The sequence below is a fragment of the Zeugodacus cucurbitae genome, chromosome 3, assembly GCF_028554725.1.
Source record: "Zeugodacus cucurbitae isolate PBARC_wt_2022May chromosome 3, idZeuCucr1.2, whole genome shotgun sequence".
NCBI classification, from domain to species: Eukaryota; Metazoa; Arthropoda; class Insecta; order Diptera; family Tephritidae; genus Zeugodacus; species Zeugodacus cucurbitae.
Window position 1 is genome coordinate 20,659,043 of NC_071668.1, and position 15,484 is coordinate 20,674,526.

At 34.3% G+C, this 15,484-nt stretch overlaps 1 protein-coding gene across 6 annotated transcripts in view; it reads left to right on the forward strand.

Moving 5' to 3' along the window:
- Window positions 1–15,484, forward strand: part of LOC105216537 (CUGBP Elav-like family member 2) — a 309,490-nt gene that overhangs the window by 179,698 nt on the left and 114,308 nt on the right. For 4 of the 6 annotated variants that reach the window (XR_008470570.1, XR_008470569.1, XR_008470571.1 and 1 more), the window contains exon 3: window positions 5,210–5,658. Coding sequence is in view for 1 of the 6 variants with exons in the window: in XM_054227861.1 (XP_054083836.1) it covers window positions 5,210–5,658 (449 nt within the window). In the remaining 5 variants the exon portion in view is untranslated. Of the gene's footprint in view, window positions 1–2,328; window positions 2,840–5,209; window positions 5,659–15,484 lie in introns of those variants that run through there. The other 2 variants (XR_851941.3, XR_003752665.2) reach the window with 2 other exon arrangements.

The following is a 15,484-nucleotide window of genomic DNA, read 5'->3' on the forward strand; positions in this document are numbered from 1 at the left end:
AGGGGTTATATATATTGAAGTGCGGGAAAATGGGTAAATTTTGATTTTCTGTAGAGATACGTCGTCCTATTTTTATTGAATAATTGATATAGGCCTTGCGTAATACAATGTCTAATCTGTAAAATCAGCTCAAGAAGATAAAAAAAATACTAATTATTGTCAAGACAAAACGGGTTTTTTTCAAAGAGGCTTCCCGTAACTGCGATTCCGGTACATCAGCTTAACTGAAAGCAAAAAACCAATTGTTCTTGAATGATTCATCAATCTGCAAACGTCGACGATTTTCTCAAAAGGGCTACTTTTTTCATCTGACGAAATGTATTTAAAAATTCATAACCTTGATATGAAAATTTAAAAGAAAAAATGAAATCATACAATCACACTACACATAAATGACGAACAATAAAAAAAAAAATATATTGAAATCGGTGGAAAACTCTTTCTGCAATCCAAATCACTGCAACGGCGTTTTCGTAAAAACATGATTTCGAGATAAACGCGTTTGAAGTTTCAAGTACAACTTTGTCTAGAGTCGCTACTCTTGCTCCGCCAATATGCAAAACGCTATAACTTTCCTTCTACTGCTTAAATCTTTATAAATTGAGATGAGATAACATTCTTAAGAACGTATTCTTTAAAATAAAAGCATATAAAGTTCGATTTTGAAGGACTTCAACATAGATAACACCTTAAAGAATTTATCATATCAAAGATACATATTTAAATAGTATTTTGTGGAATTTTTATTTAGAAATGCCGTTACACCTCATCACCCATGACCTATCCAAAAAAAGGTTGTTGTGCTGGTCGGCATAACTCAATATTAGTTTATGTGAACCGACTTCAAAAATTTAGTTTTAATTTTGAGATAATCGTGTTTAAGGTTTTAAATACAAAACAAATGTGGTCTGATGGGCGGAACTTACAAAGAGTCTATCTCATGGAATTTTCTTCGGGTTGATTTGAAATTCGAAAAATATTTAATTACATAAATTTTTTTTAATTTTGTTATTTTGAAAACCACCTAACCCTTTTAGAAATGATATACTCTCTATGAGTATAACAGTTGATCGCTTTTATGGAGTGGGTGAAACAAAAGTGAAAATTAATTAGAAATAAATTCTTACATATATTCGAAAGAGATTTAACAAATTATGCGTTAAAATAGCTTAAGTCGATTTTAGTTAAAAACAGTAATATGAGTTCTGGTGTCTAATAAAATCGTACACTTCGGTAGTTTTTAGTTTGATTTAAAATCGAAAGTCCAAATCAAGATAAAAGAGTACTGCGATGTCTACGAAAATTTCATAAGAAAACAAATTACCCACGTTAGCATAAGTCGACTTAAGCCATTTTACAAGTTTACTGAGTAATATTTATTTAAATTTTATTCCCTTTTTGGAATTTTTGAATAATAATAGCGCGTTCCATGCGTTTTCAAATTTCAAGTCATTCGGTCAAACCGGTTTTGAGCTACGTTGGAGGAAAGTTTAAAAAACACAATTTTGAGAAAACTGTTTCAAAGTTTTCTGTTGCCAACTGAGCGCTCCGGACAGCTCCGTCTTCTAACTGCTGTATCTTTCCAAATTTCTGAAAATCACTTTGCCATTTATTTATGAAAAAAAAAAACATTTTTTTGAGCCTAGCACATGGAATGACCTCTTTAAGGTTCCCAAACAATTCTCAAGTGTCATATATGTATATTATGCATCGAATGTGACTCCACTGAAGATTGAAGGTAAAAATAGTTGAAACAGTATATTCTTGATTTACTAAACCTTTCAGGGAATGTAATGTTTTTTTATATTTTTTAGGACCTATTTGGTATTATATTTTGCTTTCGGAAGTTAAAAATGTCCGTTCTAAATATTTTCATTTCAAAACAAGTACTTACAAAACCAAAAAAAAATTGTCGGCATCAAAATCAAGTCCTTTTCCTTACTAAAGAGCAGATAATATTCAAACTATACATAGTATATGATGAGGATATCATATGCACTTTGATTATTAAGTAAAATCTACTATTTTTCATCAAATTAACTTCTCTTTCAATTCTCTATTTCTCTCTTCTTCAAATAGCCGATCTTCACTGATTTTGTCATTATTACCGTAGCATTGAGACACGCTTTTCCATTGCGCTCTGGAAGCAATTCTCATAATTATTATAAACTCCATTCGACTACTAACAATTTGCTTTGGTCATAGCTTAAACACCTTTTCTTAGTACCGTTACGACAAACAAACTATAGCACTTCAGCCAGAAACGGTGTAAAATCTGGAATTTTTTCTTCGCGCCGTTATTGGAAATTTACGATAAACTCGTTCATTTTTCCGTAAGTCGCGTACGTGCACACAACGCAATTAGGGTCTCTCGCTGAAATATCCTTCAGTTGTACAATTTTCTTATATTAATTAAATATAAATATTTCTTTTATATAAATGTGAATTTATAGTGCACCGTTTTAAAGAGTCTAACCATTGAATTTCGCGTGTGACTTTTTATAGACGTAACAATAACAAATTATTGTTTTTAAAGTGTGGATTCTTAATACAGTTTGAAATTTTGCTGTGCATTTTTAATTTGTCATTGCCCACTGGTGAAACTGTCAGTGTTAAGTATTGAGAGAAACAAAAAAACACTAAGAAAAATCGTGAAAAGTGTAAATTGCGTAATATCTAGAAATTGTGCAGCGTGAAATCTTGTGAATTATAACTATTTTTACGAAATTAAAATTGAAGGATATTCGGTCGAAATGTTCAGCAGCCATGCGTCTAGTTTCCTCGGCAATCGGCCGACCATCTTTGATTTCTCAGAGAAGGCGCATAATCTTTACATCGAGTGAGTAGTTTATATATTATATATGATGTATTTCAAGTGAAAATCTGTAAGTAATTACGATTTATGAGCGCTCATAAATTACAAAAATTACAAAAACAAATTTTGCACTTTCATTTTCTCATTGCACTAAGTCGCCAGTCACCAGTCACCAGCCAGCACCAACTAAAAAGCTTATTAAATTACTTTACATTATCTCTTTGCGTTCCATTACTTCGCCGTTAACGGCATTGTCTGCACGCAGTGTTGCATTCATTATCAGGGTGGTGTGTAATGCATTGAAAGGAAATGAAATATTCGCAAATCGATTAATTTAACAGCGGCACTCCATTTCTCCTCTAATTTATTTGAATCCTTGCATTTCCTGCTTTGTCACGTTGTCGCCTTTTTAATTTCCACCACACTATTCGCTATTCTCATCGTCGTTCCAGAGATAAAGAGATGTACAACTCTCATATCACTGGAAGTGAGAGCGCAATTGTAAACGTCAAAACCACCTAAACTTTGACAGTTTGTCGAGATGAGGAGGTTTTGACGTTTCGCAATTGGGAAACTGGAAAGGCCAGATTGAAATGTTGCCAAAAAAATAATGCGATGGAGACATTTTTAGCCGCCTTGCAAGATCAGTAATAAGAACTTTAAACAATAAATATCAATGAAAACGCGTAATTTATAAGTGGTTTAAGAATATTTTTGTGAATTGCAGCATCGAGCAACTAATTTTTCATGGAAAATTATAAAAGAAATTGATTTATTTTCAGTTGACATTTAATAATTGACCATATTTATTACTGAAACTTCGAAAACCGGCTATTTTAATATACCATTTTATCGCTAAATGAAATTGAAATAAGTTATTTTATATTAAACATTCAGTATATAATAATTTTTAACCATAATAAATGTTAGGTATTTTTATTTAAATGCCCAAAAATTAGTATTTTGTCTGATCTGGTAATAATGCAAAATGTTATAAAAAACGCAAATTTTGAGGCGCTCTCACACTGGAATAAGTTGGACATCCCTTTATCCCTGGTCGTTCACTGTCGTCCGTCTGTCTTATCACTGATTTCTCCATCTCGCCGCGCTCATTTATTTAATTTTTTTATTTTTTCTTTTTTTTGTTGTTTGCCACTAAGTCTACGCTATTCTGTTCGTATGCTGCTTGTCATCGTTTTTATTCTTTGGCAGTTTCTTTTCTTTTCGTTTTTGTTGTTATTGTAAATTTTTCAATTATCTTCTACACTCTCATTTCGACTGTTGAATCGACTACTTCGACAATCCATGATGCCAATATCAAGAGTTCTTAAAACTTTTGCGAAACTTATGTTTGTGGCGTATTAGGGTGGTTCTTCGGAAATCTGCAATATATTGAAAGTTTAAACCACTAAAATGAAAATACTATATATGGAGATAACAAATACCAATTTTGGTTCCGATTGGAGGTGGGTAAGGCGTATCTTACAGGGGTCAAAATTTTAAATTTTTATAGAGACTCAAAACCGAAAAAAATTCCCTGTCTAATGCACGAAATGGCTGTAAATAACGATATATTAGGGCCAGTCGCATGCTGGTCCATGTTCCCACATCTCTTTTTTCATCTCAATTCATCAAAATTAATTATCAAAGAAATATTTTTTGAAGCCCGGTCCATTTGTTGGGAAAATTTTTGGTCTCCATATAAAATCTAAAGTTGACTAATTGTCTCACTCAAATCTAATCGTAATCGTCTTTCTTACTGTCTTCTTTTCTTCTCTTTTTTTCTAAAAATAATAGACTGTACATTTCATTGGGACAAAATATTTAATTTGTTGTTTTAGTATCCAAGAAGATATCTCTAGTTTGATCCTTCTGAGGATTCAGTCCTAGTCTTCTTTAATTGAGACCCTCTCTCGTTCTCGTATCTCTAGTCGTCCTCTCTTTTAAGAAAACTTTTTGGAAGTCTGTATACTGATGAGTGCAAAATTATTTTCAATTCCGTTGGTCTTTATAGAAAAGTGGTAGGTTTACCCCTTTTTGCACCTACCTCACTTATCACTTATCGGGACCAGAAATTCACTGTGACATCTCCGGTTGCAGTGGTACCGATTTTAAGCATTCTACAACTACTAAAGTATCAATTAAAGTCTCGTGTTCTACCTTAAAATTCATCTTCCTGGACTTAAGTTCTTAAGGCCCACCCTAATATGGAACCGCATGCAATTCTCTTTCTATAGACTAATATAAGTATGTATTTAAAACATATGTACAACTTTTCATCTACAAAACCGTTATATACATACATACACATACACCAAACAATATGATTCAATATTTATGTGGACTCTAATCGAGACCTTCTGTTAAAAATTTTCCAATCGTTTCTCGTTACAGTGCATTTGGCATGAGTGATAAGAGCAGCACCACCACTAGCCTTCCCAACAGTCCGATACATACATCTACACCGGGCTGCAACACCAACAACAATGGCGCATCGCTACTCAATAATAGTAATAGCAATAGCAGCACAGGTCTTGTCAATGGCAACAACAACAATAATAACAACAGTGGTCCACCAAGTTTATGTAATAGTAATGGCAATAATAACAACAACACGTGCAGTGCCAATCGAAATGTTGTTGTCGACACGGAATCATCATGCTTCCGCATGGACGCCGACATGCCGTTCGGTGAGAAGGAACCCGATCCAGACAATATCAAAATGTTTGTTGGCCAAGTGCCAAAATCCATGGATGAGGCACAATTGCGTGAGATGTTCGAAGAGTATGGTCCAGTGCATTCGATAAATGTGCTGCGCGATAAGGCGACTGGAATCAGTAAAGGTGAGTGAGATGGTGAATTAACTTATGTATGGGAGGGATTTAGGGAGTGAGTGAGTGATAATGGAGTGGGGAATGAGCTGAAGGTTACATATAAAGGTTTTTGAATTGAAGTGAAATTAATTAAAATGAAGTCGAAATCGTTAAAAAATATATTTTTGCAGTTTAATGAGGGAAAGTTATAATTTGAAGAATATTACGAGTATATGTCTCTGAAATACTTTAACTCAAAATATTTCTCGTTCTTCACAATTTTCGAATGAAGTAACTGATGTCGTTTGGACTTTCTCAATTATATTGAAGTCAAAAAATAGTTTTTTCTAGAACGTTGCCGAGTTTTCAGTTCTTGATCGAATAAAATGTGGGCCCGTCCTAGTTATTCCTTAATATAATAAAGAAACCTCTCTTATTTTTGTTTCTCATATTATTTATATTCTCAGTTTATAAGTATTTTAATTCATAATATCTCCGGTATTACCGAAAGAATGTAGATTAATTGACTACGCGGTTTTCTCAATGAAGAATATTGAGTTCTCCAAGTGAGAACACTTTTTGGTTATAATTACAAAATGTATTATCGAAAAACCACAAATTTTGACGATTGACGTAGCGATCACGAGATTGACTGGAGAGAATTCTATTATAGAATATATGTTTTGGACTCATTTGGAATACGAAGACTTCATTGCTGAGCCCTACGGTACTATTGAGCTCCTTTTTATCTAAAAGATTTTTTTTTTCATTTTCGGTCTGTTTACCATTCAAACCAAGCAAGGTGATTGCGTAGTATATTTTGTATAGGTGGTGATGACTTGATGTTCTTGGTGTTCCTGTATTAGCCACTGATAAAGACAAAGATGGCCGCATAACCCGGGTCGCATAAGCGTACCTTTCGTTACCTTTTAAATCAATATTATGGGAGATTCAAATATTATAGGAGATAAATAATGGCTCCTCATTAGAAACCCATTTCTAAGCTTCTTTTGAGTTCTTTCCTTTCAACTTTTATATTGTTCCTCGAGATTCTCATTAGAAACCCATTTATAAGATTATTTTGTGATCTTTCCTTTCAACTCAGTTCCTCATTAGAATCCCATTTTTAAGCATATTTCGTGATCTTTCCTTTCGACTTTTATTTTACTTCTCGAGATTCTCATTTGAAACCTATTTATAAGTTTCCTTCGTGATCTCTTTGCATTGCTACAACTGATCGCTGTAGTTTTAACTTGATTCACTGCAGTTAAACTAATATATAATATTATACATATGATCAAGAACTAAGATATTGACCAATTAAAGATAATAAAAATGTATAAGTGACGGATTAGTAGATCAAAACTTATAGATCTTATAGTAGAAGAATATTTTTCAGAATATTGGGACAGCCTTGGAATAACAATGGGCCTATTGTTTTTTGAGGAACGACAGCTTGGGTCCAAGGATTCTTTCTACATTCGAACAAAGAACTTTAAAGAAAAGAAGAACATTGAATGAGGTCTTTCTCAATTATCGATTAAAAATAGAGCGTCGAAACCAAAACAGACGTAAGGTTATCTGATATTCAAAAACGTATATATAGTTACCCGATTTGCTAACGAATGTAAATGCTTCCGACTACCTGATACATATATTGACTGAAAGTTAGAGCATAGAAAATGGTTTCGAGTAAAATACGAGGTGAACTCGAGGCAGCTGATAGAGAGCTCGTTACCCATCGTTTCTTCTGAAGAGAGAAAATTTTCTATATAAGCACTACAGTTTCAAAAAGGTAGCCTAACATTTCCGTAATTATGAATTGGAAGAACTTATTCTTAATACATAATAAATAAGACCTGAAATCAGGAGACCGAAGATCGTTAATGATTCCAACCAAAACTAATTATGTGAATTAATTAGATTTCACTACAACAACAACAAATTTGTTTATACGCCGGTATGCATAAGGAAATCTAAGCATAAAAGAGGGGCGAGCGACATACGGCCAAAAAAAGACCTTATGTCAAGCTTAAATGGTCTGGAAAGAAATAAATGAGGGCAGAAGGTTTATTACTCGCTTGCACGGTTTTCATGCGCTCATCAACATATGCTTGGATGTGTTTGTTGTATTTGTGTGTGTGTGTGTGTCGGCTAAATAAACACAACACAAACAAATCTACATATAAGTATATAATACATGTATATGTGTTGATGTGCGTATTTAAGTGAAGTTATGTCTCTGGGGGGTTGCATGAAAGGAGGAAGTCCATTAAAATTATTTTCGCACAACAATGGTTTCCACACTTTTTACAGCTGCATTTGCGAATTGCCAACAAGCAAAAGTCATTCAATTACGTGTATGTGCGGCTTTCTACACTTCTTCTACTCATCTGCTTCTCCTCTTCTACTTCTACACTTCTTGTCCTCTCTTTTTTCATAGAAACATTTTATTCATGCCGTGTGTTTTTCTGTGTTTTTTTTTCTTTTTATCATTGTCAATTCACTTACCAGATATTTGTCATATCGTTCACAAAAACATATAGCAACAACAACAACAATAATAGCATAATACGTAAAAGCTTCCACTCTCCACTCTCCTTTATGTGTATGGTTTTCCTTTTTTGTCGTTGAAATGCTTGCAATTTGGGGTATTTTTAGAGGTCAAACCTTACAAAAGCAGCCACAAATGAATGTTGCGCTGTCGAAATGGGAAGCTTCGCTTTTATTGCTTTAACAGGGAAATGTCGCAAAAGTTAAATTTAAATGTGAAATGTGGAAGCCAACAAATGACGACAAATAATTTTCAACTGAATGCTTGTTCGAGGGGTTTTACATATTCTATTTATGGCAGGACTAATTAGTTTTAAGAACTTCAAATTAAGGACTTTAAAATAATAAATTGTGATTAGTGTGAATATTGTGGAGAATACTTCTAATATGATATAAAAAATTAAAATAATTTCTAAAAAATATAAAATATGAAAAACAATATTTTTTCTAATGAGGTTCAATAATTTTCAAAAATTCTTCAGAGACTCACTTGGAAACATAATAGACCTAATGATGGCTTGCGATCAGATATTAATCAGAAAACTCAAACGAAAAAGAGTATTATTGAAGTTTCGATCTTTCTGTTAAACTAAAAAACTCTCCAGTTACTTCTATTTTGAACAGAATCATGTGACATATTTAATAACTAGTCTCCATTTAGAGCCATTTCAACAATGAAAATAAAAAATTAGGTAAAGTAACCCTTAAGAGAGCTATAGACCATATTTAACTGTACTAAGTAGTTCAGTTTCCATGGGAAGACTGAGCGGAGGATATTTCGGGCATTAGAATTAAAAATATAGACTCTACTTCATTTGACTTAGACTACGTATTCAGCGGACCCAGCTTTAGAACCCTCCGAAAGCTAAGAACCTTCAAAAACTTCACCAAACGTTTCTGGAAATATTTTATTCCATTGCAACAGCAACATCAGCTTATAGGCAGCCATTCAATATAAACAAAAAATCGTTATTAAATTAATATAAATACTGAGATGTGGCACTGAAGCTACCAAAAATCTTTCTAGAGAAAATATTTAATATGAATTGAAAATACTGGGAATATGGACGAATCATAATGATAAAAAAAGAAAAAGTATAGATCTGAAACGCACATAGAAAAAGTGTTGCTATCCATCCAAATTAATATTCAACAGTAAAAGTCATTGGACGAGAAGCATTGTTCGATTCGTCACCTTTTTGGTTTCTATATTAGTGCTCTGCTGTTTTCAAAAGACTTACTTGTGAAAACAACAACAAATTGTTCTATTGACTTTAAACAAGAGAGTAGCTGAATACCTATTTTAAGTGCCATGGCTTCTTCTTTAAAAATCACTATTGGATTATACCAGTTGTTGTGGTTCGAATTATACCAATTCGCTTCTTAAGAAATTAATATCGAATTATAACAATCTATCTGAATCCCTTTATAGTGGGTTATAGTGTTACAATGATCGGATTTAGTTCAAATATGCGCCGTTTCGTTCGATAATCTGTTTCCATCTAGACGACAATTTCATAATACCAACCTCGTAGAAGTCCCCTCCTTATTTGCGAAGAACTCAGACATCCACTTTTCTTAAGCCTCTTTTGAGTTCAACTTTACACCACCAAGGGCGTTCGCCATGGACAGGAACAGGTGGTAATCACTTGGCGCTATGTCCGGGCTGCGGGCTGTATGGTGGATGCGATAAAACCTTCCATCCGAGCTCCCTTAGCTTCTGTCATTAGTCACCAACGAAGTGTGTGGTCTGGCGTTGTCCTTCCTGTTGGCCTTCTGGTCGATCGCCAGCTTCAAGCGGTCCAGTAGTTCGCAGTAGATGGTAGAATTAGGCGTCTGACCTAATGGGAGCAGCTCATAGTGGATGATTCCCTTCCAATCCCACACACAAACACACATCAAAACCTTCCTGGCCGTCAATTCCGACTTGGCCACTGTTTAGGACGGTTCACCGGCCGTCGACCACGACCATTTTCGCTTGATATTGTCGTATGTGATTCATTTTTCATTTTTCATCGCCAGTCACCATCCGCTTCAAAAATGAGTCGAGCTCGTTCCGTTTCAGCACCATATTGCAGGCCAGCCTTCTGCAGATGGTTTAAAATGGTTTGGTGACTAACTCCCATATCCTGGGCGATGTCACGAGATACCACATATCGGTCTAACTCGATGTTTTCCATGATTTGATCGGTATTCGTCGTCACAGGCCTTCCGCCGCCTGGCTTATGTATGTAATTGTGTATATACTGTACTGATACTGCCAGCGAACTAATATATCCACAGATATACATACATACATACAAATCGCTTTAAGCTTTTTGTCATTTACTATAATTTATTCAATATCACCTCAGGGTGATTTATTGACTGCATTGCAGTGCCTGTGACTTTCGTACGGCGCTGACTGCAAGCTAACTTTTTTGCCCTCCACCAATGACCAAGTGTCATCCGCGTTGAAACAAAACGTTAATCTTTACTTAACTTTTAGCATGACATTTTTATTTATCTTCATGTTGGCCAGCCAAAGTAGCAACAACACTACGACGCACTCGAGCACACACAAAACTACCGAAATTCGAGCAAGAAAATAACAGAAAATCGCCCACAAGCAAACACTTGTGCACAAACACACACACACACCGATATGCATACGCAGCAAAACTATAATCCAGTGCAGTGTGAATCCGGATGAAATGAGGAGTTAAGCTTACCACCGACATTTTGCTTACAGACATATTTGCTACAGTTATAGGCAGTGAATTAAGTACGTGCTGCCTTTTTGAGTGTTAGAAGTGTAAATGCAACGCAAAACAGAACTGGTATAAAACTCGCTTAGGATTTTGTGTGAAACGAACAAACTGGTATAATGCAAAATTTTGATTATTTTATGAAACTGCAAACATTTTTAGTGAAATTAGTTTCATGGAAGCAGAGCTGCATACCTATTTCAATGCCCACATGTCTACCTAGTGCTTATATCAGTTGTTCGTGTGTGCGCTGACAACGAAAATGCATAAAATTTCAATTTATTTTAGCATATCAATTCGTCGCATATCCTTGGGACAGTTTTCTGCTTGACTTTTTTGCCGATGCTTATACCAATCGCTATATACGCTTTTTGTTTCTTTCGCATTTTGCATGTCACCGCGTCGGAAGCAGTCGAAACCTGATTTCACTACTGAACTACTAAACTTTGACTTTGGGTAACCGAAGAAAACACACCAAAGCAGGACTAATGTAACCCAAAACGAGAGCGCGCTATGTTTCTACATGCATATGTAAATATGAACGGGAGTACATACAGTCACGGAGAATAAATTAGTAGTCATTTACTGCTGTGTTATTGAAGAGCTCAGGTGTTATGTTTCTTTTGTAAGAGAGTTAATTAACTAAAATTGAGTAAATTGGTTGGAATGTGTCCTAGTTACTTGGATTACATTGGCCTTGGAATTTTGAATATTGTTCCTCGTGAAATTCTGTACATTTTATTTTTTGAGCATCGCTGCAATTATAGATATTTACTTAGTTAGATACCGCCTAAAATGATATATGAAATAAACACTGGATTTAGGAGGATTACATCATAGTCAATCGTAATCAGTTGCTCTTAAGATCCCAGAAACCAATCACGGACACATGGTTCCTCTTTCGAAAATGTTTGAAACACACATGTAATGAAATGTTTGAGTTACGATCTGATATTATCCGCCCTCTTATGAAGGGTGATCCATTTCGAGAATCCCTAGTTTTTTAATTTTTCGTGAAACTATCGTGTAATCTTTAAAGTAGAAACACTTTTTTAAAGACAAAACACAGAAGATTGAAATTTAATGGGGAATGTTTATCATCAGTCGAAAGAACATTCTTTGACATTTATTTTTAAAAGACCATCTCTTTCAAATATTGGCCGTGGCTACGTGTCAGTTGGTCCATCCGTTGAGTTCAATTTTTGATGACTAGTTCGAGCATTTCGACTGTTAACTGGTGGATGACACGCGTCATGTTTGGCTCCAAAGACTGAATCGCAGCGGGATTGTCCGCATAGACCTTAGACTTTACACATCCCCACAGGAAATAGTCTAACGATGTGATATCACACGATCTCGTGGGCCAATCGATCGGCTCAAAACGTAAAATTATCTGCTTACCGAAGTGTTCTCTCAATAAAGCCATTGATTGATGTTATGCGTGGAAAGTGACGCCATCTTGTTTAAGCCAAATGTCGCCGAGATCACGAGCTTCTATTTCAGGCATCAAATAGTGGTTTAACAATCGACTCTCCACGGCTTTCGTGGACACTCTCAGCGACGACGGCAATATTTTCTTCACTGCGTGCTGGATGTGGTCTTTTCGGTCGAATGTTATCCAATAATGAATGCTGGTTCTCAAGTAGGTGTTGGGTATGGTTGGATCACCCGAGTTATCGGTATTGTCAAAACTTATTTAAACTGCGATGACTTTTACTGGGATTTTCGCTACATGGACCAAATTTTGTGATAAAGACCATATTGGTCAATGGTTATGATAATAGGCGAGATACTGCCCTTCTATAGATACAATTACAAATCTTACCAACTACTCGGCTGAATCGGACCAAAGTTTTTACCATACCTGCCTCTTTGTTTTGTTCGACAATGAGAAATATAATATTAATTCGAATCGTTTGAGCTTATTTTACCTACTTTACCATACGCACATAAATTCAAAGTCCATACTTTTCTTTCTAAAGCTCTTTATACCAAACCTGAGGACCTCTGTCCTCCCTATTGACTTAATATCGTATCTATCAGTTAGTGGGTGAAATGTCCCAACAGAATTTAGTGATAATGTTAAATTTAAAGTGGTCTAAAATAAAAGAGATCCACACAATAGATATGTAGATGGACCGTGGACCCAATAGTAAATATACTGATCTTCCTTTCTCTTGTTGGCTTTATGCCATAGATTTAGATCAATATGTGAGTTCTCATAGTGAAATTAAATACACATGCTTTCGTGAGCTTAGTTTGATGCGAAAGATAGGTTCCCTTAGCTAATATAGTGAATTTCGTTCCTTTTTTGGCCTTTCATCTTACATATCAGCCAGAGTGTAAGTTATCTCAAACAATTTGGTGGCAAGATTCCACTGAATATATTTTAATGAAGTACCAAATATGAGAAACATCAACCCTTTCACCGAGGTCGAATATCGTGAATATATTGATATTTGTTATTTCGTTTGACTTCAAAAATGTTATTGAAATATATTTGAAGAAATATAAAAAAAATGTTGTCCTCTGATTTTCTTTAAGTACATAAAATTACTGCAGACTGCTATTTTTTCAAACGCCAGTGTACATTTAACAAATATTTGCTGTCGTACAAACTGATATTTGTGCAAGCGTCTGGTGTGCGATGTGTATACTGAAGCGCTTAGGCTAAGAAGAATGTACATATGTATATCTGTATTTGTATGAGAACATACACAGCTTAGCATGGCATAGCATAACATAGCTACCAACATATCCTTCGCAGCACTGCTTGCTGTTCCTTTAAGTTGGTGTTGTTGTTGTTGTTGCGCTTCGCATGCCACGCAAAAGACATTGATGTCAACTGGCATTTGCCGGAAGTCGATATTTTTGGTGACTTATCTATGGAAATTATTTTCCGCTCAATGTGCTGCTCGCTTTTTCACACCAACCGCCATGCATATGCACCTACATATATACAACCATATATCTCAAACAACTGTTATGTTTGCATATTACGCTACAGCTGAAGCTGAAGCTGAAGTCGAAAACTAAAACTATTTTCATCTGACCAGGATTTGTGTTTGCTTGTCTGTTTGTATGTATTGGTCCACTGACTGGCTGGTTCTTGCTGCCAAAGTAATCTGTGCGAAACTTAAGGACGTTGATTTATTTATGTTCGATTAATTCATTTCCGTTACGTGGTCGGGCGCACTCAAGCGCACACAATTGCAAAAGCGAATTCACACCGCACACAATCATCATATGTGTTTGCCAGATTCGATATATACATATATAAATGTGTGTGTGTGTTTGTGTGCTTTTGGACAGGATTTCGACTATTTGTTGCCGTTGGCTGCTCCTTACGTCTTACAGATTAAGTTTGCAGCGTACGTGACTGTTCACGTCCAACTGTTGTAAGAGACTTTATTTCCTGTCGCATGCAGCCTTGGTGTCTTTCACTATTTCATGACTTCACTATTTATGCCATTCGGCTGCTAAGTTCATTTTTGAGTAAATAACCATGTATGTGTGTGTGGTAGATATATATTTAAGCATCTTATTTAGTTTATTTGCCATTTCAATGAATTTTGTAGCAATTGTAAGCTTTTACCTATGGCAAAACAGATTTGGCATAATAATTCCTTCAATGTCAGTGGCGATTTATTGCATTAAACATATATAATTATGTCTATAATTTGTGTTTTCTCTCCTACGAAAGTATTACAGAGTCTATAAGAGCGATTTGTCTAAGCAAAGCAAAAGTTTAATTAACTTAATGCTCATTACATTAGCGCTAATATAAAATCACAGTCAAATCCGGTTGAGAGAAACTTTTCTTGAAGGAATGCGCATTTTTTAAATATACTGTATATAAGTCATAGCTAAACGGGATCGATATAGGGTTATATATATATCAAAATTGATATTTGATTTGATTTGATTTGATTTGATTTGATTTGATTTGATTTGATTTGATTTGATTTGATTTGATTTGATTTGATTTGATTTGATTTGATTTGATTTGATTTGATTTGATTTGATTTGATTTGATTTGATTTGATTTGATTTGATTTGATTTGATTTGATTTGATTTGATTTGATTTGATTTGATTTGATTTGATTTGATTTGATTTGATTTGATTTGATTTGATTTGATTTGATTTGATTTGATTTGATTTGATTTGATTTGATTTGATTTGATTTGATTTGATTTGATTTGATTTGATTTGATTTGATTTGATTTGATTTGATTTGATTTGATTTGATTTGATTTGATTTGATTTGATTTGATTTGATTTGATTTGATTTGATTTGATTTGATTTGATTTGATTTGATTTGATTTGATTTGATTTGATTTGATTTGATTTGATTTGATTTGATTTGATTTGATTTGATTTGATTTGATTTGATTTGATTTGATTTGATTTGATTTGATTTGATTTGATTTGATTTGATTTGATTTGATTTGATTTGATTTGATTTGATTTGATTTGATTTGATTTGATTTGATTTGATTTGATTTGATTTGATTTGATTTGATTTGATTTGATTTGATTTGATTTGATTTGAT